Genomic DNA, 27,744 nt, shown 5'->3' on the forward strand with positions numbered 1-27,744 from the left:
AGCTCCTGGACGAAACCATCTATTCACTGTTCTGTTTTCAGACCAACTTCGATGTACAGGAGGGAAAGTAGGATGGCTTGCAGACTGAATGCTGAAAGGCATAATAGTCTATAATGAATGAATGAATGTTGCTTGCTTGCTTTTGAATTAGGTTATATTCTCTATTTCAGAAACTCCATAGAAGTTATGTAACATATTAATTTGTTAAATTATCTTATCACGTAACCTCAAAAAAATGTTTTTGAAAAACATATTCGTTGTTGGTATTGCAAGAGAGTAATTACTCCACTTTCAATCTCGATCTCCTGTATTCTTGTTGGTAGCAAAAAGAAGTAAAGACATGGACGGTACATCATCAGCCAATGGGACTTCAGTAGACAAGAAAGAATTTGAAGAGGATGACACATGGGGGTAGGACACAGGTAATATCTTCTTTTTCTTGGTAGTTAATCTTGTTAAAGAAAATATTTTGTTTAGTTATAAAGAAACTAATCCATTGCACCACCATATTGGCTTCATACATTTTGTGCTCTTATAAATATGTTTTTAGTGACTTTATGTTATATATTAACAAGTTTTGCATACAACATCCTAATTTATGACCTTTCACATTCCATCCTGCACTACAATCTTCAACTGCTCTTTTACAATCTGCGCTACTAGATCACGAAATTCCCTTCCCCACTAACGTGACTTCCTGTAATAAATTTAGGGCGAACTGTCAAGGGCACTTTGCTTGATTCATTAAAATTACTGACGGAATAACCGATGTATGAATGTTTGCATAAATGTTAAATTATTGTTGTTGTTGTTAGATGACAGTATGTATTAGAATTAGTTTCAGAGCTATTACAATGATCAGATATTATTGTATTTAGATTATAATTATGTATTAGGGTTAGTTTTCACTGCCAGGCTAACAGAAGATTGTGATAGTGATAGGAAGTTGCTTAATGGTCAAGAACAGAGTGAGAATGGTAATATCCTTGCACTGGAAACAGATGATGGGAACCTGGTGAAGACAGATCAAGGCATTAGAGAAAAAATGAAGAACTACTTCAATTACATAACTGAAATTGCACATTTGTGTGAGTGATAGAGCATAACACTGGCTAACATGGCTAGAAGTGGAACTGAAGAACATGAGAATGGTAAGTCACCAGGGTTTGATGACCTCACTGCTGACGTGATAAAGGCAGCTGGAGCACAAGGCATACAGTGGTTGTATAGAGTACTCTCTGCCATCTGAAAAGAAAACAAGATTCCAGAGGACTGAATGAAAGGTTTTATTATCCCCCCGTATGAAAAGGGAAACAGGAAGAGATGTGGAAATGATGTGGGAATCACTCTACTTTCTCACTTTCTTAAGCTTCTGGAGAAGATAATTGAAAGAAGAATCAGGGATATAGTATAACCGTTATTGGAGGAGGAGTAACATGGCTGCAGGAAAGAGCCGAAGCACTACAGACCTCACACAGAATATGGAAAAATGGTTTTTATGGACATCGAGAAGGCGTACAACTGTGTCTAGGGAGATAATGTGGTAATGCCTAGAATGTATAGGTGTGCCAAACTTCCTGATTGATAAAGTAAAGACGGTGAATCAAAAATGCTTTAGCTGTGTCTGTGTAGGGGATGGAAGATAAGATTGTTTTGAAACGCAAAGAGGAGTCCAACAGGGAAGTGTCCTGTCACCACTCCTGTTCATCATCATGATGGATCACACTCTTATTATTTGCAGATTCTGATCTGGAGAGAAAATGAAGCAGAAGTACAGAGGAGAGACGGAATCTTTGGAATGGCAAGTTTAAATAATATGGACTGAACACCAGTAAAACAAAAACTGTTGGAATGACTATCAATAGGAAAAACCAGATTCAAACATTTTTCTGGAGGGAACTCTATTACAATCTGTTTCTAACTTCAAATACCTTGGAATTATCATTTCAAAAGGTAACACAATAAACCAAGAAATACTTAATAGGGCTCAGAAAGCTGCTCAATGTTATTTTAAAGTGAGAAAGCTACCGTGGGATATTAAAATGCCCCAGAAAGCTAAACTGACCATATTTCACACCTTCTTCATTCCAATTCCACTTATGGACTTGAAACGTGTACCCTACATAACAAAGCTATTAGTAAAATCCAGTCAACAGAAATTAATTTCATGAGAACAATGAACCAAAAGACCAGGAAAGACAAGATTAGAAATGAAGCAAACAGGAAGGAGGCTGGGATCAAAATACCTTTTACTGAGGTTTTAGGAAAATACAGGCTACAATGGTTTGGACAGGTTATGAGGGCGGACAGAACGAAAACAACAAGGAATTACTTTGACAGAGAAGTTAAAGGGGAGAGATCAGTGGGAGGCCAAGGAATCGATGGATAGACACAGTGAAATCGGAGGTCAGCAAGAGAAATTTCAAGTTGAGAGGACATACAGGAACAGAAACTGCTTGTACACCACACTCGGGAAACTTGAACTGGGAAATGATGATGATGATGATGATGATGATGATGATGATGATGATGATGATGAGAGTTAAGTGAATGATCAGGTTTTGTTCTACTTATAATTATGAATTTTTTAAATTTATTCTCAACAAAAAAGTATATTAGAGAAGAGTGATTATAATGAGTCATTATTATCTAATGACAAGAATATAAATGGTGGTTTAATGTTGTCAATGAATCCTTCAAAATATTTAGTTGAATATGATGTACATCTGTCAATGAAAGACCCAGCTTCTTGAGATAGAAACTCAGTTTCAGGCTTAATAATTTTCCAAACTATGATCATAATTTTAATTATATTATTATTATTATTATTATTATTATTATTATTATTATTATTATTATTATTATATGATTTACTTCTGTAACTATTATGATTATTATTAGTTGTCGTAATTTGTAAGTTTGTAGCATTTTAGTCATATCTAACTTCACTACCAGTGAAGTCAGAAATGAACTAATATTCAATATTTTCAGTGTATATCACCTAACCGTGTTCTGTATGTGCTAACCACTAACAGCTTGTGAATCAACAGTGGAGCGCAATGAAGTGATGTAATTGCTTCACTTTGTAGTGCTATTCCTGGAATTCTTGAAGGATTTTGTAGATATTATTTGGTTTAACATGCAAATTCAACCTTTCTTTGTTGGTATTCTATATCTTGAGGTTTGTACCATCTCTAATGTGGTTATGTTGTTATTCTTCTTCCCCTAAGGCAGAGAATCTGCCATCAGTGCTTCTTGTTCTGAAAGTTAGCCACATACCCCCAGCGCTAGTTCGGGGTTCCTTCACCAGATGCTGTAGAAGTTTTATACTCTTATCTCTCTCAGAGATTGATTAGCGATGTGTTGTAATTAAGTTTGAATTTATCCATCAGAAGGTCTCTCTTCTTTCTCTGGTTACCCATTGAATCTTTGCCAGCATATCAGTTATGTTTAATTAATTATTCTATTTCATTTAATCTAATCATCGTCCAAATTTCATCTGCTAGTCGTCGTATGAACACTCATTATTTTCTTTTCATAACAAACAGTTTATATAAGTTATGTTTGGATTTTTAAAGATGCGTAATATTAAAATACAACAGAGATTTAGAGGTTAAGGAAAGGGAAATTGTGACAAGAAGCCAAGGGCAGAAGCAGCTCTGTAAGGCATAAAGAAGCCAATCTTTCTAGGGGAGACCCCATATAATAAACTCTCTCAGGCTAATAACCTAGGATGTATTGTGGACATTGACCCATCACTGTTCACTTAAGACTTACCTTCAGTCGAGCACATAGGTAATTTTTACCAAATGCACTACAAGGTGGTAATCATTCCAGCGGATTGTTTAATTCTGGGGAGCCGACACCAATATACTAAAGGATGAGTCAAAGCATCCTGAAAACATCGGATATAAACTCGGGCAAAGACAACAAAGCTTCTCTGCAACATGTAATGTCAATTCAGTGCTCAGAGTGAGTAAGCTGGAAGATCTGATCAACTCACTAACATGGCACAGCATTTTACCGACACTGAGGAATACGTCACAAGATTACAGAATATTTAAAGAAAAAAGTGGGCCAACGAGTAATACCCCACTTAAGTATGAAATTTATTGTTGGCCAAAAGATATTCTATTTAGACTTTATCTCCCCCTGCAGTTGTGTATCCATCCTCTCAAATGTGGCAATGAAGTCTGTACTGTAGTAAATGTTCATGCTCCAATCAAATAGGACAACAGCTGGATCACAGAAAAATTGTGGGAAGATCTGGTGGACATCCGCTCCAAAATTTCAGAGAGACATACCGCCATAATGCTAGGTGACTTCAGTGCTCAGCTGAGAAGAGAGTAAATATGGAAACATAGTGGGCAACTATCCAGCGTAGTGCACAAGAGAACTGACAACAACAGAGAACAATTGGTGGAACTGTGCAAGACTTTTAGCTTGGTCATGAAGTTCACACAGCCTTCAGTCACCTGTGTAGGAAACAGAAGGCCTAGATCTGTCCTAACACTAATGTAGGTGAGTTCCAGATAGACCCTGTGGCCATCTCTAGAAATTACTGAAGAGACATACAAAATGTAAAGGCACAAAGGGTGCCAACCTATGATCAAAATTGAGATTTTTCCCAGAAACACCAGATGGTACATGCCCCCAGGATAATCAGATTTAACACAGAATGACTTAAGAACAAGAAGAAGTAACTTAGAGGTTGATCGATACAGATCTGAATAACCGAGACGAACTGAAGAAGACCTTAGTCAAGACAGTAAGTGAATTTGCTTCCTTCATGAGAATAATGAAGCCTGTGTGGTGGACTGAAGATTATGACTACAGAGCCCAGAGACAAACAGCATGTTTGAGATAGAACTCCCAGAAGACCAAGAAAAACTGGGAGAAATTCATGGAATAGAGGTAGCTTATGGTGAAGATAATCCAAGGAGTCAAACAAACCTTCACACACAACCAACTGACCTAGATCAAAGAGAGGTTCACTAAATATAACTTCAGAGACTTTTACAGAACTTTCAAGCAGAATCTCGGTAAATACACTCCACTGAGCCTTCACTTTAGAGACTCACACAGCAAGGTGGTTTACGACAAGGACAACTGCCACCCACTTGCCAATTAAGTTAAGAACCTGCTCAGTTGTGATCCACCCAGTGAAGACCTCGACCATCAATAAACGACACTAAACTTGGACTTACTACCTCCGTCTGTGGAACAAGTTAGTCAAATCATGCAACTACTCAAGAACAACAAAGCTGGAGAGGACTCCATTGTGGCTGAACTGTGGAACATCTGGGAAATGGAGAAGTTATCACCAGATTGGACCTCATCTTTGATCCACCCACTTCATAAGAAAGGAGATTTAAAAGACATGGACAACTACTGAGGGATCACTCTCCTCCCTCCCTCTGTGCGTGAGTGTAGTATAATACTTGTGTGATATCCCCTGCCTGTTTGACTGAAAGGGACTTCCATATTGGGAGTGGGGAAGGCAACTATGGGTCCCTTAGGCGCGTCTGGCATTACTTCTACTTGTTTCAGGCTTCATCCTTCCTATCTGACTTTCCTTGGTCAACTCTTGTTATTTCCTGACCCTAAACGGTATTAGGTTTGCAAGACCTAGGGAGTCTTTTATATTCATGTCCTTTACGGCTCTTCCCCTTTTTATTGCTAATACCTTCATTCTTTGAAGTGTCAGACTTTTTCCTTTTCAATTCTGATTAATGCCCCAGTTGTACTTCAAGCTAAGTGAACATAGATGGAAAACAGTTAGAGAATGTAGAACAGTTTACATATCTGGGTAGCATTACTAATGGAAGTAATGAAATCGACCCTGAAATTAATAACAGACTAAGTAGAGGTACAACATTTTATCATCAAGTCAGAGAGCTTTTATGGGATGACAAAGTATCCAAGAGAACAAAATTAACATTATATAAACAGTATTTCATACCAGTTGTAACATACGGACTAGAAACTCCGGTAACTAATAAGAGACAAGATAGTAAGATCCAAGCAGTAGAAATGAAATTTTTAAGAACATCGGTTAAAAAGACAAGAAGAGATAGAATTCAAAATATTAAAATCAGAGAAGAGCTAAATATAAAACCGTTAGTACAGAACACACAGAAAGCAAGACTGAAATGGTTCGGACATGTAAAAAGAATGTGAAAGGAACTGATAGCAAGAAGGGAATTGGAAAGAGAAGTTAAGGGAAAGAGACCAGTTGGAAGACCAAGAAGAAGGTGGATGGATCAGATTTGGAAGAACATTAGAGAAGCTGGATTGGATGTGGCAGAAGTAATTGAGCAGGAAAAGTGGAAGGACAGAAGGAGTGGAGGAGGCTTGTTAACCACACCCGGGTGACTGGAGTGGGACATTGATGATGACGATGATGACTTTCTCGTAAAACAATGATCACCGCTATCATCACCACCTCTTTCCTCCCAGTAACATGCAAGGTCCTGTTTAAGGGCTTACTATTGTTGAGTTTCTGAGAGAAATACTCCAACATTTGTGAGCAACTTTGCCAAGTTACCTACTGGGAGATGTGCTCTTTATGAGAGCTCTGGCAGGTGAGTTACTGAACTGAGGTCTGCAATTGATTATACCCATTTGAACTTCAGTAAGATATCAGTGGGTGATTAACCTGCTTGGTGGATTGAATATATATATATATATATATTTATTTGTCATAAATCTGTACAGAGTTCTCTTCCGTATTCAACAGGCACTATGCATATGGCTACATGAATGCATGAATGAGTTAAGTGATCAATGATTCCATGATTGAATTGTCATGCATGCATGAATGAATAAACACTTCTCTCCCAGTCACGGATAATGGTGGATTGAATAATTCAGAACACTTAATTTTTTTTATTTTCAATTCACAGATAGATATTTAAGAACATACTACATACTGTATATTCTCTAATACTACCCGTACTGCTTTTTCGAAAATATTGCTTCCAAAATTGGGTGCGAGTCTTATTTAAAATTTTAGGAAATTTATCTCTCCGAATCCACGTAAATCGGGCATCGCCGCCGGCAAGGCTTGGCAACAATGCTCTCTCCTCTCTCAGTATACGCTACTTCTGCGCTTGGCGTTAGTCTCAGGCATGTTCTCAGAGTATCAACATGAATTCCACAAACCGTTTGCAATCTTTTACTGCGAGTGAGAAACTGAAAGTAGTTCGGGAAGCCAAAATTATGTGCCGCCGGTAGGAAATATGATATTGACAAGTCGTGTATTCGTGATTGGAGAATGAAGAAAAATGTGCTATTAACATGTAGTTGTGATCGTAGAGCTTTTCGTGGGCTGAGTGTACAGTTTCCAGATATTGAAAAAAACTTGATAAATATGTGACAGAAAGGAGGGAATTCGGATATGGTGTGTCAAAGGAAATGTGTCAGCTAAAGGCATTAGAGATCGTAAAGAAACTTTCATCGGATGGGTTTAAGGCAAGCCAAGGATGGGTTTGTAATTTTGATAAAAGAAATGAGTTCAGCGTATGAAGGCGTACCTCAATTTCACAGCGTCTTCCTGGTGCTTACGATGAGAAGTTATTGTCGTTTCAGCATCACATAATTCGGTTGCAGAAGGAAAATGCATATTTGCTTTCCCAAATTGGCAGTGCAGATCAGACGCCAGTCTACTTTGAAATGCCATTGGACAGGACCGTGAATGTTGAGGGTGCAAAAAGTGTTAGCATTAGAACAGGTGGTAATGAAAAACAACGCTGTACGGTAATGTTGTGTATTATTGCCGATGGAACCAAATTGCCGCTGTACATTGTTCTCAAGCAAAAGACGCTTCCTAAAAATCTACCCGCTGGTGTTATCGCCAGATCTCAGAACTCTGGCTGGATGGACAGTTCCCGTGTGGAAGACTGGGTAAAGTGTGTCTGACAACGTCGCTCTGGTGCATTATTGGGACAAAAGAGCTTGCTTGTTCTCGACAGTTACGGCGGTCACACAACAGACGCTGTGAAGAAACATATCAAGGATGGGAAAACCGACCTAGCAGTTATTCCGGGCGGGATGACATCTATACTACAGCCGCTGGATGTCTGCGTGAACCGTCCATTTAAAGCAGCCTTGAAGCAGCTCTATACAGAATGGATGGCGGCTGATGATCACACACTGTCGCCAACTGGTCCCATTCAGCGCCCGGAAGTTCAGCTGCTGTGTTCGTGGATTTTTATGGCGTGGAATCGTATCCCTGGAGACCTCGTACGGAAGAGCTTTAGGAAATTTAGCATTTCTAATGCTATGAATGGCAGTGATCACAACATTTTGTGGGAAGGTGATGGTGATGAAAGTTTCGAAGTTGGTACTGATGATGATGAATGAACTTGTTGGATATCGTTCTGGAAATGTTTGTTTACTTGAATTTGTATTTTCTAATCATTTGATGTGTGTTAGTAAAGATTGTAAATAATATTGACTTCACTTTTCTTTAAAAAAAAATTATTTCAAAATAAGGGTGTGGGTCTTATTTGGTGGCGGGTGGTAGTCGAGATTATACGGTATGCAGTAAATGAACTGGGTAATTTAGGTATGATTTCTAGGAGCCATACTTGTTGAAAAATCCAATAATTAATCTCTAATGTCGCATCTATATAGCATTACATTAATTTTTAGTTTAATGCCACTTACTGTATTCGGAATTTTACCTTATAAATCATTCACAAAACTGTACAGTGAAAATTCTGACAGTGGTCAAAAATGAACACAGCTATTTTCTGCATCACTCAACTTATAAAGATAAAAACCACATAGAAGAGGGGAGAGCAACCTTTTTGTAGGCTTAAACTTTTTTCCCTTTAAAGAGGAACTAATCAAAGGTCACTTTGTAAATGACTCAGCAATTTCCAAAGCCAGTAAGGTGATTGAGCTATGCAGATAGATCACAGAATATTTCAAGAACAGATAGATCACAGAATATTTCAAGGCTGTACACTTGAAAGTAGAGGAAAATTAATAAAGTGGTAGGTAGCATTAAAGTATGGCATGTTTTAAGACCAGCACAACAGAATTCTGAAAATAAACTAGAAAGAAGTAAATAGTGTAACCGGGTGATAATTTATTTATTTATCATATGATGTGCACAGATAGATTATATAAATAAGTATATAATATATACACAATATATACAAGCAGAAGCCTATAGTTCCAAATCAAATCCAATGATCCATTTTAAGGCCTCCTCAGTTGCGTTGTGTATGTCCTCCAAAGGATCTTGAAATGCTCTCTGTGGACACTCGGCAATTACGTTGTGGATGGTCTGTGAGGTAGCTCCACAGTCACACCCAGAAAACTTCTGCCAGCCCCATTTATAAAGAGTATAGCCGCATCTTCCTTGATGGACTCTTACCCTGTTTAGAGTCCTCCATTGACGTCTGGGTAGATGGAATCCGGGAGGTTGAACATGAGGTAGAGTCGCAAGATGTTGATTGGGAACAGAAGACTGCTGCCATTGGTGTAACCAGGCGTTCATGATGGAGAACCCAGATTCTTCCAATGTAAGTGCAGTGCGCCAGGGTGGAGATCTAGACTTAAGTCGTGGAGGGGCAGGTTGAGTAATATCCTGGTGAACGGGGAGGTTGGAGTCCTGGCTGGTCTTCTTCCACAGTTTTAGAAGAGCTTCAGACCTTCTTAAGCAAGGCGGTGGAATATTACTGAGTGTAGGCAGCCAGGCCACATTTGTAGAGCGAATACAACCAGTTATAATGCGCATTGCTTGATTTAGTTGAGCATCAATCTTCGCAGTATGAGCACTGTTCAGCCAAGTTGAAGCGCAGTATTCGACAACTGAATAGCAAAGAGCTAGAGCAGTAGATCTCAACACTTGGTTGTTTGCGCCCCAGGATGTGCCGGCTAATTTTTTAAGAATATTATTCCGACTTTTAATCTTGGCGGCTGTGTTGTTAATATGATGTTTATATGTTAGGGATCTGTCTAATGCGACACCTAAATATGTTGGGAAGGGACAGTGTTGTAAGGATTGATTTCTGAATGTTATTGTAGGCTTGTAGTTGGCAAATTTATTTCTGAGATGAAACACAGATGCAGCAGTCTTTTGGAGATTTCTACGGAGACACCACTTTTGGAAGTATGTATCTAGCTTTTTTAGATCTGATGGAAGGTGACAGGAAATTCACAGTGCACAGCTTACAAGAGCAGGGTTCCTCTATGGCATTAAAGGGCGACGTCCATATCAACTAATCAAGCAGCTGGCTCAGGATAGAAAGTCCTTGGACAAGGACAGTCATGCTACCCACCAACCATCAGGTTGAGGAGAATGTGAGAGAGAGAGAGAGAGAGAGAGAGAGAGAGAGAGAGAGACAGCTTACTTTGTTACACAGGAGAGGAAATGCCACACATTCCTTGTACAGTCTTTATTCACTGTCTGATGCCATTGTTTCATCTCTTGGTTCATCACTATCTCCACTGCTGCTGCTTCCACTCTCTCCCACTTTAACCCTTTAAATGGGTGTGACGTCTTTATACGTTTTTGTGCTGGGCTTCTATGATGGGTATGATGCCATAAGTCGATCATAAAATTTATCACGTATTTATCTTGCAGGTGAAGGCATATGTCTTTGCTATGGAATCTATCATATTAGTTATATATGTTTCCCATGAGATCACGCTGAGTATTGTTTCGTAGAGTTGTTACAGCCTCGCAAAATTGTCTTTTTTTCTTTGTCCTTCATGAAGCTCTCGTGCAGCCATTTATGTCGCGAAGTGTGGCTTCTAAACATAAAATAGATCGGCTTGATTATGCGGGTATTTTAACAGTTGTGAAAGCGGAGAATGACAGTGAGATATCTTCCTTATCAGATGATGATGATGATGATGATGATGATGATGAGTGGATACATACTGAAGAAAACAGCAGTGTAAATGACCCTGAAAATGAAAGTGAAGTGGTTCCAGATGAACCAAGTGATGCGGACAACGTTCAGAATGTAAGTCGGCCAGCTTAGTTCATTGCAAATGGTGCCCCAAGACGAAGGTTTGCTTTTACAGGGGTAAACATGATAAATATAGACTTAAGTGTCATATATAGTTTCGCAGAATACGTCAGCACGTTCATAGATGATGATATATTCCAATTATTAGTCAAACAGACAAACTTGAATGCTAGCTAATGTTTAGCTGCTAACCCTAACCTAAAACAATGATTCCGAGCGAGAAGCTGGACAGGCACAAATGCTGCTGAAATGAAAACTCTCCTTGAACTTCTCCTTCTACAGAAACTTTCTCTACTTCACAAAACATGAAAGTATAGTTACTCCGTATCTCTCCAAAATTATGTCTGATAAAAGGTTCCACCTGCTTTTGAAAATCCTTCACATTTGTTGCAGATAATTCCAAGTTTGATTCTCAGATCCACAATAGGAAACTGTAGAAAATACAGCCAATCCTCGACCATCTCCTAAACAAATTTTCCTCCATCTACACTGCTGAATAAAATGTTTGTGTTGATTAATCTCTTCTCTGGAGAGGACGATTAAGCTGGGTACAGTTCATACCCTTAAAATGCAGCATATCTGGCATGAAACTTTACAAATTGTGTGAGTGTAGTTCTGGATATGTTTAGAAATTTACTGTGTACACTGGTAAGGATACTGTATTTGGTAAGAACCATCCAGGAGAGAGTACAACTGTAAGAATAGTTTTGGAACTCAGTGATGAGTTACTAGACAAGGGATATTGTTTGTATCTTGATAATTGGTATACTACCCCAACATTGATAGATAAGGTTTATGAAAGGAGAACTGGTGTTGTAGGGACAATGAGGACTAACAGAAAGGAGTTTCCAGGCTTTGTGAAGAAGGCGAGTGAGAAGAGAAGAGCAAAAGAGTTTCAGGCTGTCGAAAGAAACATGATCATGAAGTGGAAAGATAAATGTGATATTATTCTTGTAAGCACTTTCCATGATGATTCCGTGGAGGAGATAAACTCGAGAAAGGGAATTACTGACAAACTAGTATTAGCCCAGGCTGTAATAAGAATATGGGAGTGGTGGATTGTTATGACAGTCAACTCCACAGCTAGAAAACTGCTCGGGAACATCTCAAAATGTATTACCAAAAGATGTTCTGACGTTTGATAATGTTTTCTACAAGAAACAAAGCGGAAAACTTCAGAGACTCTCTTTCCAGTTGAGACTTGGTGAGATTTATTGTCATTGACTGGAGGAGTGGTGCAGCTAACAATGGGTTGACCTTCTAAGTCATCAAGGCCATCTTGTCTCCTCAACTGCTGCTTCCCAGATGTTCCCAGCACAGCGTCAAGACAAAAACCTCTGCGAAGATGTGTTTTGTGTTGGTTCCAAGGGAATAGGAAAGAAACATCGTAATGGTGTCCTGCCTGTGGAAAGGCTTTGTGTGTAACACCTTGTTTCCACCTATATCACACAAATAACAATGTAAAAAAACCCTGTAATCGTCTGGATTCATAAAATGTAAATAATGTTGGTAACCCATTATTGAAGTATAATAATCACTATCATATTACATTAAACTAATTGTGTACACATCTGTGCAGGAAATATTTAAATATCACAAATTGGGGAAAAAAGTACCCAGGGCAGGTTATGCATGTGGAGAATTTAATACCCAGTTAAGAGGTTAATGATCAGTTCACTTATGTTAGATGGATTGGCAGGCCACACCTCCTTCAAATAAGCTGAGAATGATTAAAGGAACTACGAAGGTATGGAAGACTTCGATTCGGGTTTCTCTGAGAGAAGCAGTGGTATTGTGTTGTCTTTGGATTGGCCGTGGTATAGCAGTGCACTGCCACTTAGTAAAGGGAGAAGCCCATGTGTACTTGTGGCGGTCATCTGGCTGTAATAAAGACACTTACGGAATGCGTAGACCTGGCTGTCAGCAGACCTAGTCATCCGTTTTATGAGGGTTAACTATTTGTTTTATTGTGTTTAAAAGTGAATTCTTTATTGTTTTAAATTCTTATTTTATTATTATCTACATTTTTATTCCATTGACTGTTTTAATCTGTTTTTTGGGGGTGTATTTTAATGTATATTTTAAAATTTTTCATTTGATGAAATATGCGATTTCATTTCAAAGATAATGTCTTATTCCATTTGAACACATTTTAATCTAATTTTAAATCATTTTATGAGAAAAGGCATTGTGAATTAGATCCACTGATTATTCTACAGTAAATTCATAATCATTATCTTCATCATCATCTTTTAAATTTTAGTCAGTGGGAAAATTTTAATTATCATTCCATTTTGGTTCATCTCATACCATCAGGGGCCGATGGCCTGGATGTTAGGCCCATTTAAACAACAAGCATCATCAGCACTTATATTAATCTGCAAAAAGCCTGCACACTTCCAGTCTACCTTCATATCCCTCCAAGTGTGATCAGTTACTCTTCTCAGGTCCTGCACTGTCTCACAATTTTTGGCTTCATTTATAAAGTTTTCTACCATCATTGTGAATTTTCTATTATTATCTGCAATGTTTTGTTTTTATTCCACGAGGCGAGATCTTGGACACCTTCGAAATCAAAATGTGGTAGACAAGGTGATGAACTTTTCCTACTCCTTTTCAACTGCAGCATTGAAAAAGTTGTGAGGGAATGGTGCAAGGAACTGGTCAGCTAGGGTGTTCAAAGTGGGGTCTACCTGGGTCACAAGAGGGAAGGGCTTACTCCTGACTGTCTGGCCTTTGCAGATGACATGGCACTGATGATTGAATCTCTGGAAATAGTGGGGATATGTCAATTGTCTCAGAAGATAGGCAACCAAAGCTGAACTCCAAGAGTCATTGAAAAAAACTTTCTTTAACATCATGAAGGCTAACAGAGAGATGTCACTAAAAGAGGGTAAAATCAAGTGTGTGGAAATTTAAGTACCTCAGTGACTGAACTGAACCCAACTTGTCACCGAAAGCGGCTTTCTCTGTGAGTTAACAGGGTAGAACTGGCCTATCAGCTAACTCGAAACACCTGCAAGAAGTGATGCCTGTCACACAATGTGAATCTTAAACACTACACTACAGTCACCTGACCGGTCTAAGCCGTGGAGTATTTGTTACTAAACAGAAAATATTTGATTGAAATACTGGAAGTGGGAGAGAGAATAATTCTCAGAAAGATCCTAGACTGGTACTGGAAGTTTGGTAATGCTGGAGACATTACAATTTAGGGCACTACCAGATAGAGAGGCTCTCTGACAGCGACAGGAAAAGGAGGGTAGCTTTCTGTGGCCGTCGTGCTGCAGGACTGTCTCCAACAGACTGATATAAATTTCATGTTGATTGGTCCGTATTGAACTGTGATTACATAGAAAATTAAAAGTTTTAGTTTAACAGTTCTACCTTTTCAATACAAAATTTTTGCAATGCAGTTTACATCACAAATGAAACATTTATTTGGTACTAGTTTCTACCTGAGGTCAAGGTCATCATCAGCCAATAACACAAATTGTACAACATATCAAAAGTTCATAAATAGTGTACAAATGCTGTAAAAATATTGTGGTTTGAAGCTAAAAGTTGAAGATGAAAAATAGTCACAATGGTGATAAAAGTTTTAAATTATGCATAGAATGCATTAAAATAAGGCATTTAACTGCCATTGAAGGATGATTCTAGTTGATTAATCTGGATGCTGAAGATTCTTAAAACTTGCGTATCATTCGTTACGAAGTTCTGATAAATATAAGTCATTTTATGGTAGCAGTGGCATTTAGAAATTAAGTTAAGGACATGCAGTGAATAATGTACAAACATGTTACATTGATGCTGTTCAAAGAGCTTCTAGTTTGAAGTTTGATGAAATTTATATCTCTTAATGAAATGGCCTACCAGGCAAAACGAAAAGCTAAAGCTTAAGAATCAAGATAGCCAAATTGGACAAGGACATTGAATTCCTTAAACAGTGTATCTTGCTGAATTTAACAACTAATTTCCTCAAAGGCAGTATTAAGAAACATTGTTTTTTGCCTCAAACCAATAAAACTCACAATAAAACTAATAAAATTTGGTTAAGAGAAGAAATCAGATTCTTATATAAGATAAAATCCTTCTTAAATCATAGGTTATACAAGACTTACCTTGTAGTCGCTAAATTACTCTCAGGTGCTCAATGGAATCTTTTTCAAACCCAAGTCGATAATAAATTATTTACTGAGTTAACTAAGAAACAGCAAATCTTAAAGAAAAAATTGGATACACTAAATCAGTGGGGTTAATCGAATTGTTTGGAAAGAAAATGTTGTTCAGTTTCCTTTTTATATCAATTCTTAACTCGTCTTTTTTATCTATTGGCATTTTGTTAATAGCTAGTTTGGATTCTGTGATCAACAACCAGTTTAAAGTAACCAAAATAACCACGAATGGGACTGAACAATTTCATCCACCAGTTACAAATTTATCTAAGGTGCCTTTAAATGAAGATGAAAAATTGATCTTAATTAAAGGCCCCAAACATAATTGGCCTAACCTTAACGCGCTTACCACAGCCACTACCATGATCACATAATTTTATTGTTGTATGACTTGCAAAATATAATATTTTTCAGTCAGGTTTACAAGCATAATCTTAATCCAATAGAATAGATTCATGATCTTATATAACCTTAAGTAAATAATAATTGGCTGATGATGCTCACAAAAAAGGAGCGAAACATGTACCATATCAACAATTTAATAAATATGTAAGTTTTTATTACGTTTTTATTGTATTGAATAGGTGGTAATTTAACAAAATTATAAGAATTTGTATCACAAGTAGATCTTCAATACGGACAAAAAATGAAATTTATAACCTGCAATTATAACCTGACATGCCACTTAGTCGAGCAGCTCGTCTCCTTTTTCCGAAGTCTTCCTAGCCCAAACTTTGCAACATTTTTGTAACATTACTCCTTTGTCGGAAATCGCCCGGAACAAATCGAGCTGCTTTTCTTTCGATTTTTTCCCGTTCTTGAATCAGGTAATCCTGGTGAGGGTCCCATACATTGATACCATACCGGTACTCTAGTTGGGGTCTTACCAGAGACTTATATGCCCTCTCCTTTACATCTTTACTACAACCCCTAAATACCCTCATAACCATGTTCAGAGATCTGTACCCTTTATTTACAATCATATTTATTTGATTACCCTAATGAAGATCTTTCCTTATATTAAGACCTAGGTATTTACAATGATCCCCAAAGGAAACATTCACCCCATCAACACAGTAATTAAAACTGAGAGGACTTTTCCTATTTGTGAAACTCACAACTTGACATTTAACACTGTTTATCAACATAACATTGCCTGCTGTCCATCTCACAACATTATCGAGGTCATTTTGCAGTTGCTCACAATCTTGTAACTTATTTATTACTCTGTACAGAATAACATCATCTGCAAAATGCCTTATCTCTGATTCAACTTCTTTACACATATCATTAATATATATAAGAAAACATAAAGGTCCAATAATACTGCCTTGAGGAATTCCCCTTTTATTTATTACAAGGGCAGATAAAGCTTCGCCTACTCTAATTCTCTGAGTTCTGTTTTCTATAAACAGAGCCACCCATTCGTCACTCTTTTGTCAGGTCCAATTGCACTCATTTTTGCCAGTAGTCTCCCATGATCTACCCTATCAAATGCCTTAGATAGGTCAATCACAATACAGTCCAATTGACCTCCAGAATCCAGGATATCTGCTATATGTTGCTGGAATCCTACAAGTTGAGCTTCAGTGGAATAACCTTTCCTAAACCCAAACTGCCTTCTATCAAACCAGTTATTAATTTCACAAACATGTCTTATATAATCAGAAGGAATGCTTTCCCAAAGCTTACATGCAATGCATGTCAAACTGACTGGCCTGTAATTTTCAGCTTTATGTCTATCACCCTTTCCTTTATACACAGGGGCTACTATAGCAACTCTCCATTCATTTGGTATAGCTCCTTCATGCAAACAATGATCAAATAAGTACTTCAGATATAGTACTATATCCCAACCCATTGTCTTTAGTAAATCCCCCAAAACCTTATCAATTCCAGCTGCTTTGCTATTTTTCAACTTTTGTATCTTACTGTAAATGTCATTGTTGTTATAGGTAAATTTCAAAACTTCTTTAGTATTAATCACCTCCCCTATCTGGACATTACCCTTGTAACCAACAATCTTTACATACTGCTGACTGAATACTTCTGCCTTTTGAAAATCCTCGCATACACACTCCCCTTGTTCATTAGTGATTCCTGGAAGATCCTTCTTGGAACCTGTTTCTGCCTTAAAGTACCTATACATACTCTTCCATTTTTCACTAAAATTTGTATGACTGCCAATTATGCTTGCCATCAGGTTATCCTAACTGATTTCTTTGCTAGATTTAGTAAGTTCCTTCAATTTCTCCTTCACAGCCATTTCTAACTCTATTTCTTTCCAACCTGCACCTCCTTCTTAGTCTCTTTTCTTCTCTGTTATAATATAGTGGATCTTTACCATTCCTTAACACCTTTAAAGGTACAAACCTATTTTCACATTCCTCATCAATTGCTTTAAACCAATTCCGGAGTCTGTTTACATATTTATTTACTGTTTTCCATCGATCATAGTTACTTTTTAAAAACTCCATCATGCCTTTTTTATCACCCATATGATACTGCCTAATAGTCCTAATTTTAATATCTTCCTTTCTTTCACATTTATTTTTTACTGCCACCAAAACAGCTTCACGATCACTAATACCATCTATTACTTCAGTTTATCTATAGAACTCATCTGGTTTTTAACAGCACCACATCCAGAATATTCTTCCTTTGACACTACTACCACTCTTCTCAGTCTTAATAATGTTGATTCACACATTAAATTCAAACTGGAATCCAAAAATAATTTTAAAAAATAAACCGTTTAGATTTAACCATCACCGGATGCCCAGTCTTTTTTTAATTATAAGATCTTTAGAAAATCCAATCAAACTGCTTCTACAATCCACCAAGACTTAATACATCCACAGACTCTCAAACGAGCAACTTACAATAGCTTAGTTCACAGAGTCTTTAATGTACCCATGTCTAAAAAAGATCTAAAAAATAAACTGAAAGCCATTCGAGGTATCACTAAATCCAATGGTTACAATAAATTTTCATTGAAAGAATAAAAACAAATACAGACATCGTCCTTCGACCACATTAAAGAAAGATAAACCCAACGTTCCTTTAATTTCCACCTTCACGTTTAGTAAAGAGATCTATAATATCACTAACATTTTTAAGAAACACAATGTAGAAATAGCGTTGAAAACGAACAATAAAAATGCAGATATCCTATACAATTCCACATCAGTTATCAGGGTTAATGGTTTCTCAAAATCAGGAGTTTACAGAATCAAGTGTAATAATAGCAATTTTTCGTATGTTAGACTGGGAGGAGTTTCAACACAAGATATTCAGAACATATTAATGCCCTAAGATATAACAAATTCTCAGCAGTAGGTCAGCACATGCAAGATTACAATCATAATTTTACCGACATAGAGCAAGATATGGAAATCCTTTAGATATTAAACAAACTTGATATAACGGAAAACTGTTTTATACATTTAGATCAGTATTTCAGTTCAAACTATAACCTTTGACATTTTGGAGAAATCCAATATTATATTTGACCTCATTATTATTTTTAGGAATGTTAATTTAACAAATTATAAATCAATTTTTCATTCAATTCATGGTACCTTTCCACAGCAATTACCCCTATTCCCACACCCCTCAGCCCCGCCATAAAAATAGCTCCTCCTCACTTCACCCTTCCTTCTCCATTCTCTCCAACCTGCCCTACCCCGTTTTTCCCCTCCCTTCCTGATCTTCCCTACTCATGCTTCCCTTCATATCAGTTACGCAATACGTCCAACACACCACAGCGCAAGGTGAGTCACATATTATATTTTCGTTATATTATTTTATTATTTTTTTCTATTCGATCGGCCCCCTTTTTCAGCAGCCCTTGTACTGATTTGACTTTTATTATTATTATCGGTCCACTTGCTTCCGCATTGAGCTGTGAATCTTTACCACCTACTTCATAGAAATAATTTGACCTTCATGCACAACTTTTGCTTTCGGTTTTTAAGGACATCAAACTAGAAGCTCTTTGAATGGCATCAATGCAACATGTTTGTATATTATTCACTGCATGTGCATATCTTAATTTTTAAATGCCACTGCTACTATATAATGACTTATAGCTATCAGAACTTTGTAACGAATGATACTCAAGTTTTAAGAATCTTCAGCGTCCATATTAATCAATTTGAATCATCCTTCAACAGCAGTTAAGTGCCTTATTATAATGCATTTTATGCATAATTTAATACTTTTATCACCATTGTGACTATTTTTCATCAACTTTTAGCTTCAAACTACAATATTTTTATGACATATGTACATTGTTTATGGACTTCTGATATGTTGTGCAATTTGTGTTATTGGCTGATGATGACCTTGACCTTAGGTCGAAACTAGTACCAAGTAAATGTTTCATTTGTAATGTAAACCGCATTGCAAAAATTTTGTATTGAAAAGGTGGAACTGTTAAACTAAAACTTTTAAATTCTATGTATTCACTTTTTGGCGAAACAAATTCCGTACACCTGGCGGATGGAAATGAGGAGGACATAAAAGAATTGGGGCAGATGGATTTGCATAAAAGACAGGCTGCAAAGATGGATCCTGAAGGAAGTCCGTGGTTTTGAGGGTAAACCTCTGAAGAAGGTACGTACCCACTGGTCAGAGGAAAAGGAGCTACACCAGGAGATGAAACAATACTGGGCAAAGATCAAAGCCCCAGTGGTTAAATCAGCGTAGTCCAAGTAGGCACATTCAAAAGAATATTAAAAGAATGGAGAAACTGTTGTATCTATAGAAGTCAAGATACGTATATTAACAGATCTCATGGTGGACATTTCAAGAACTGGGCTGTATTGAAAAGTAACTTCATTAACTTGCAGGCTAAAAAAAATGGAAGTTTCAAGAGAATAATTCAAATATGAGACATATTAACCATGAAATAGCCTTAGTTTCTGAGGTTAGCAAGTGGACATTGAAAACTTGTTAATGATGCACTGTTTTGTAGTATGTTGAACTTAACTTTTCCCAGATTATTTACTCTATAATAGATTTATAATAGAAAATTTGGAGACGGTTGTTCATTGGAAATTACAAAACCAAGAGAATTGTGATAAGTGATGAAGCACAATTTGGGAGTATTAAGTATTTACTCTTAAGGGATATGCAACATCCGTCTACTAAGATTCTTTATATTCGTACTAGATATTTTTTAGTTTTTATTATTTTAATATACATATATCTTCCTTATAGACCGTTATGCCTTTCAGCGGTCAGTCTACAAGCCTCTGTGAATTTACTAGATGCTGCCACAATCCTGTATTTGTAACTAGTTCTGTGGCCTCGTTTAGTTCTATACCTCTTATCTTTAAATCGTTAGAAACGGAGTGTAAGCCATTGTTGTCTTGGTGTCCCTCTACTTCTTACCCTTCATAACGGATTTCATTATTATCCTGGGTAAACTATTCCCCTCCATTCGCCTCACATAATCCCATCACCAAAGCCGGTTTATGGGTACAGCTTCATCCATAGAGTTCATTCCTAACTTAGCCTTTATCTCCTTTTACCTTCCTGCCATTGTTCCTTCCTGTTTGTACCAGAGATCATTCTTGCTACTTTCATGTCTGTTACTTCTAACTTATGAATAAAATATCCTGAGTCCACCCAGCTTTCACTCCCATGAAGCAAAGTTAGTCTGAAAACAGACAGATCTACAGATAGTTTCTTCTGGCAGCTGACCTCCTCCTTACAGAATACTGTGATTGCAACTGCGAGCTCACTGCATTAGCTTTACTGCACCTTTATTTAATCTCACTTGCTACACCACCATCCTGGGAAAACACACATCCTAAATACTTGAAATTATCTACCTGTTCCAGCTTTGTATCCCCAATATGACATTCAGTTCTCTTGGATTTCTTACCTACTGACATCATTGAATTCGTCAAGGCATGGAGTCAGTAAGGCCCTGGATTGCTTCCTGAGGAATTGTGGCCCATGCTTGCTGCACTGCACGGGTCAGTTGTTCCAGAGTTGTGGGTGGCTGAGGACGGTTGGCCAGTTGTCGACCCATCATGTCCCACACATGTTCAATAGGACTGAGGTCCGGGGATCTGGTGGGTCATTCTAAGGTTGCGATGTCATGGAGAGCTTCTCTGGAGATGTGTGCAGTGTGAGCCCGGGCATTGCCCTGCTGAAACATCCCATTAGCAATGTTCGCCATCATAGGGACAACCACTGGATTGAGTACCCTATCAACGTACTGCTGGGCAGTCATAGTGCCCTCAACAAGCACTAATTGTGATTTCACATTAAAGCCAATAGCTCCCCAGACCATAATGCTCGGTGTTGGCCCTGTGTGCCTCTCGACAATAAGATCTGGGCGGCCCCTCTCCCTGGCACATCAGCGCACACGATTCCGGCCATCACTGCGGACAAGACAGAAGCGTGATTCATCACTAAAGACGACCCTATGCCATTCATCGACCCCCGGCGATCTTTCTCGACACCAGGCCAGTCTTACACGTCACTGTTGTGGGGTCAATGAAATACCTTCTGCAGGGATACGTAAGCCAGCTGCACGCAGGCAATTACCAACTGTTTGTTGTGTAACGTGGGGTGCCACAGCTGCTCAAATTTGTGCTGCTGTTGCTTGGGGTTCCATCCGGGCCATCCGAATGATGCGGCGATCCTCTCTCACAGTTGTCTGTCGCGCTGGGCCTGTGTCAGGTCTACGAGTGTGTGTACCTTCTTTTGACCACTGCTGCCATACATGTTGTACCATAGATGCCTGTCGGCCAACACGTGCAGCGACAGTACTCAGCGATAATCCAGTCTCTCACAGCCCAGTTATCCGAGCCCTCTCAAACGGCGACAGTTGTTGATAGCGCGATCTTCTCTGTCATCGAGGCATGTTTGACGGGGAACACTTTACTGCACAGACTGCAAGTCAACTACGGTACACCAGAGTCCGTATACTGGAGTTGATTCCTCCGCGACCAATCACGTGGGGAGACCTGTAGCAACAATCCAATGGGCCTGAAACTTTGGTCGTTTACATACCTACATGGCATCGTTCCATATCTTGGAAATCAACACAAACGACCAATGCCTTCATGGTGTTGCAATTTCCATTTTCTTAAGTGTATGAACAACAAAGGTAAGAGATTACAGCCTTGTCTAATCCCTGTAAGTACCTTGAACCAAGAAATCATTCTATTCTCAGTGCAGCCCAATTGTCAACATAAATGCCTTTGATTGATGTTAATTATCTACTCTTAATCCCATAGTCCCCACTACGGCAATCATCTTTGCCCTCGGTACTCTATTGTATGCTTTCTCTAGATGTACAAAACATACACATAACTGTCTATTCCTCTCATAGCATTTTTCAATTACCTGGTGCATACTGTAAGTCTGATCCTGAAAAACACTATTCATTTCCTTTTTCCTTCCCTTCTTAAGATTCTTTATTTCTGTCCAGAAGGGCTTCCCTGCTGCTTGACCTAGGCTTTCCAGGTTATTACCAAAATCTTCCCACGCCTTCTTTTTGGATTCAACAACTATTTTTTTCACTCTGTTTCTTTTATCTACGTACAATTCCCTGTCTGTATCAGTTCTTGTTTTGAGCCATTTCTGATAGGCAATGTTTTTACCTTGCAGTTTCTACTACAACATCCCTCTATGCCATCCATTCTCTTTCTATATTGTAACCGTAAAAGTTTGTTTTGATGGCTAGCTGAACACAAGACTCGGCCCAGGGGTGACCGGTCCTTATCTGAATTGTTACAGAGGAGAGGGAAGTTAGATAAGTGTAATGGAACACTAATTGTTTAAAAAAAAGTTTATTCATAAAATAAAGTCAGATTTCAACATCACCTCAGCACAGCAGTTGTAATAAGTACTTCTCCTTGGGGCAGAATTGGCCCTGATACATTGCGGGTCACAATGTCTGCTTAGGGTGCCACCATCTTCCGAGCCGATCTGGAATATCTGGAAGGTCCCGAATATCTCGGAGGTCTGGATGGTCTAGGAGCATTCGTAGTCACAGTTGTAACGTGACACTGGGCATGAAATAGATCCAAAGTAACTGGTCTGCACAAATGAGATAATAGTTAGTAGTGGTCTGCACTCAATTGTCTTACAGTGGAATTTCACTAATGAACACAGTTATTGCTGATGGCTTGAATTGAGCTCAAAATAAATCTATGATGTATCAGCCACGGAAAATAAATAAGTCACTTTATCAAAGTTAAATATGAGAACTTTGGCTGAATAGTGACGTAGAAAATGAAATATTCCACTTCCAAACTTTACACAGTTCAAGTTCGAATTAATTCTAGAAATAAATGAAACCAAAGAATTTGTTCTGGGATGAATTTAGTCCTGTTCATGATTAAATAAAGAAAACACTGTCCTTTCAAGAACCGTCCTGGGTTCAACACAAGAAATGTTAACTGTACCAGTTTATTTAACCACAGTTCTAAGGCTATGTTCTATCGTGAATATGGTCACTTGGAAAATAAATCTTAAGTTCGATAGCACTGTTAAATTCAACTACTTGTAACATAAACGCATAGTTTGTCGAAATGTTCTAACACCTTGGTAGAGTAACACTGTCACAAAATTCAATTACCTGTACAGTTTGAAATACTGAATTACGTCTCGCTATTAGCACAGATTTATCACTTGTTAGGGTTAAATACAAAATTATGTACTGTTTTGAAGTTTCACTAACAACAAGGTTTTATCACTTTTAACATTCAATGTTAAATCACTTTGTGAAGTTTAGACACTGTCATTCAAATCTTATCATCTCTTGTAATTTAAACATCAAATTACATTTAAGTACTTGGTTAAACACCGTAACAGTTCACGTCTCGGCTCATACGCAACTTCTATTACCACACGTAAACGGTACTGTAATACTTCTAAGTCTTGTAGATGCGTTTTAGAGTCAGAGTTCAATAGTACACGAAGTTAAACTTCCATCGGAGAGTCGAACTGGCGACTAACATCACGGCAGTAGAATGACCAACAACCGACCGACCGGCCTCGACTGTGGCACAAGGTAGACTGGCTTGACAAACGAAATGCCTGCCTATTTATTCAGTATCCCCTGGGAATTTTAATTACTAATATCTTCAATAGTTTTTAACTGATCTCCTTGAAACTTGGGAATTAGGACTATAAAAAATTAGGCTATACTGTGATGTGGTTTATTTCTTTATATCATTAATCCATCTGGAAGAAATTAACGATGGAAAAGAATGGAACATTCTGTCTGATGTAATTCAACCTTGGCCAAGTTACCCAGTTGTGACGTCTCACTTCCCCGCTGCTTACAGCTGACATGTTCGCAGGGGAAGCGTGTTCGGCGGGTAGCACAACTCCGCATACATCGGGGACTTTGATTGAGAACCGTGTTATGGGTATAATATCCTGAACCTGCATACTGTCCATTGTTTGGAACTTTTCACCAATCATATCTGTGTACTTCTGTCTAATTTCCTTGTCCATGAGATTTTCTACCCTTATTCATCTGCAGACAGATTTCACTTTCTCTATCCTAAGCCTAGAGGTACTTAGTTCTCTACAGATCAGATCATCAAAATATCCTCGGAAACCCTGCACATTGCAAGTGACTAATCTCATGTTTTAATCCGTATTGAAATCTGTTGATATACAATAATAGTTTTATTATGAATCCACCTGTTCAATACATTATAATGTTGTCACATTTAAAGTAACTTCATTAGTTAAAAAGTTATATATGGGACATGTTTCGCTCCCTTATAGAGCATCATCAGCCAAATCTGAATCTCGAATAATTGTTATTTACGTAAATAATGACTTAAGAACTATTACAACATTTTTTGACAAACTTAAAACTTACTCCGTGCGCGTAGAGGCGCGCGGCTGTGAGCTTGCATCCGGGAGATAGTAGGTTCGAATCCCACTATCGGCAGCCCTGAAGATGGTTTTCCGTGGTTTCCCATTTTCACACCAGGCAAATGCTGGGGCTGTACCTTAATTAAGGCCACGGCCGCTTCCTTCCTACTCCTAGGCCTTTCCTATCCCATCGTCGCCATAAGACCTATCTGTGTCGGTGCGACGTAAAGCCCCTAGCAAAAAAAAAAATAAAACTTACTCTATTAGAATATCATAAAATATAAAATCTTTGTATACATGGCTTAATTACATGTGCTTAATAGGAAGATACATTAAAATTATGGAAGAGAGAGTACTAAAATATTAAATAAAATAAAAATATATATATCATGTCCAAAATCTTAGAAAGACGTGAAAATCAATCTTAGGAGCTAAATTTGAGGATTTTCTTGGCAATGAGATCTGGTAAAAAAGTTATTTATCCCTTGTGGATAAGAGTCTATAAAGATTCAAATTTATCGTCAATTTGATGATTGAACTTGTAACAGGATAAATGTTGGTCTTCAAGAAATTTAAATGCTTGTTGTCATATGACATCGGCGAATGCTGTTGAAAAGATATGTTCTTATAGATGTCAATGACCGTTCGTTGAACTAATGGATTTGATAAGGGTGATTGAAAGGGACGTAAATCAACGTTCGATTTGAAAGCTGCTGCTTGGTTTATCTTGTTGAATGTCTGTAACAAGAAAAGGAATCTTGTAAGTAATCAGAATTTGTGTTGCTAGTTAAGAGTGTGCTTCTAGAAACATGAAATTAGTCACTTGCAATGAAATAGCCAACCAGGCTAATACAAACAAAAAGAATAGATATCTGAATCTCAAAATCAAAATCAGTAAGATATCCAAAGATATTTGGTTCTTGAAAGAATGTTTGAAATGTAAATTAGTACCTAGGTTTTTAAAATCTATACAAAGAAAAAACGTATCTAATTCAAAGGTAGCAGATACTCAAAACAAAATAAATGAGATCTGGCTGAAAAGTGAAATTAAAGCTCTCTATAGGAAGAAATATTTTTTGAACTTGCAATTATATCGTACACACTTGGAAATTGCACAAGAATTATCTCCCTTAGAATGGAACTCTATCCAAAATCATATAACAGAGAAACTTGCAGACGTTTTAAACAATAAACAAAAAACCCTAGATAACAAACTTACACTCTTAAAAGAAAACAAACCAAATCGTAACAAATCTAACAATAGAGCAAATAATCCTAATTCTAACCTTAAAAACATTCCCACCACTATCAATCTCTCAAACACAAACTTCACTGATAATGAAATGAACCTATTAGATAAAGGTTCAAAATTTAATTGGCCTAACTCTCAAAAAGTAGAAGACGTAATCAATGTAGTAGCAGAAGTTGAATCAAACTTGAATAAATTAACACCAGATATACAAAACGACATCAGATTTGAAGTTAAAAAGAAGCTCCCGGCTTTTGTAAGGGAAATAAACAAAAGTTCTAATCCCACTCTCATAACAGAAATAATGACACTAAAAACAAAACTAAACAAAAATAATGTAGTTGTTACCAAAGCAGACAAAGGTGAAACCACTGTCCTCTTAAATAAAAATGACTATATTGAAAAAACAGAAGAATTCTTTTCAGACAAAACCTACACTGTTGTAAACCAGGATCCCATAAATAAGATTCAACGGAATCTAAAAATTATCCTCAAGAATTCTACACCAAAAAATGATAAATATGAATCCAAAGTTACCAACAGCTAGGGCATTGCCTAAATTACATAAACCCAACGTACCCATACGTCCTATAATAAACAGTAGAAATAGTCCCATGTATAAAACATTCAAATTTATACACTATTTCCTCAAAAGACATTACAAATTTAATAACGAATCGACAATCAAAAATTCAATAGAATTTTGTAATAAACTAGGAAAATTCAATTTACAACCACAACATAAAATGGTTTCATTCGACGTAACCAACATGTATCCAAATATACCGGTTAAAGAAACCATCAATATCATCAAACACAATCTCCTTACATACAGTAAATTAAGTTGATGTGAAATAGATGAATTCGTAAACCTACTGAAATTTGTATTAAACAATAATTACTTCACATTTAATAAAAAGATTTACCATGAAACATGCCTAGCAATGGGAGACCCCACGTCAGGCATGCTGGCAGACATATATATGGGTCATTTGGAGCAAAACAAAATAAACACAAAAATAAATGGACTTTGTCTTTGGATCAGGTATGTAGACGACACCTTTTTCATAATAGATAGCCAAAACAATGATAGTGAAAAAATCCTAAATTTCTTAAATAATATTGACCCAAATATAAAATTCACGAAAGAAGATGAAACTAACAACTCAATAAACTTCGTCGATATTAATGTAACACGAATAAGAGATAGATTTGAATTTCAAATATTTAGAAAACCATCATACGCTCCTCTAACGATAAAAAATGATTCTCTTCACCCAAAATCACATAAACAGGCGGCTTTTTACATTTTAGTTTATAGAGCTTTCAAAATATCCCTTTCAGAGAGTAACTTAAAAAAGGAACTCAATTTTATAAAAGATCTGGCCTCAATTAATGAATATAAAATAAATATAGTCAATCGGATCATCAATAAAGTAAAACAAAAGTTGGTAACTAATCTTAC

At 37.4% G+C, this 27,744-nt stretch overlaps 1 protein-coding gene across 2 annotated transcripts in view; it reads left to right on the forward strand.

Moving 5' to 3' along the window:
• The window catches only part of LOC136876123 (poly(A)-specific ribonuclease PARN), a 271,064-nt gene that overhangs the window by 225,361 nt on the left and 17,959 nt on the right, over positions 1–27,744 (forward strand). For both annotated transcript variants that reach the window (XR_010860537.2, XM_067149805.2), the window contains exon 14: positions 324–422. Coding sequence is in view for 1 of the 2 variants with exons in the window: in XM_067149805.2 (XP_067005906.1) it covers positions 324–415 (92 nt within the window). In the remaining variant the exon portion in view is untranslated. The remainder of the gene's footprint in view (positions 1–323; positions 423–27,744) is intronic.

Source organism: Anabrus simplex, chromosome 6 (genome assembly GCF_040414725.1).
Source record: "Anabrus simplex isolate iqAnaSimp1 chromosome 6, ASM4041472v1, whole genome shotgun sequence".
Lineage (NCBI taxonomy): Eukaryota > Metazoa > Arthropoda > Insecta > Orthoptera > Tettigoniidae > Anabrus > Anabrus simplex.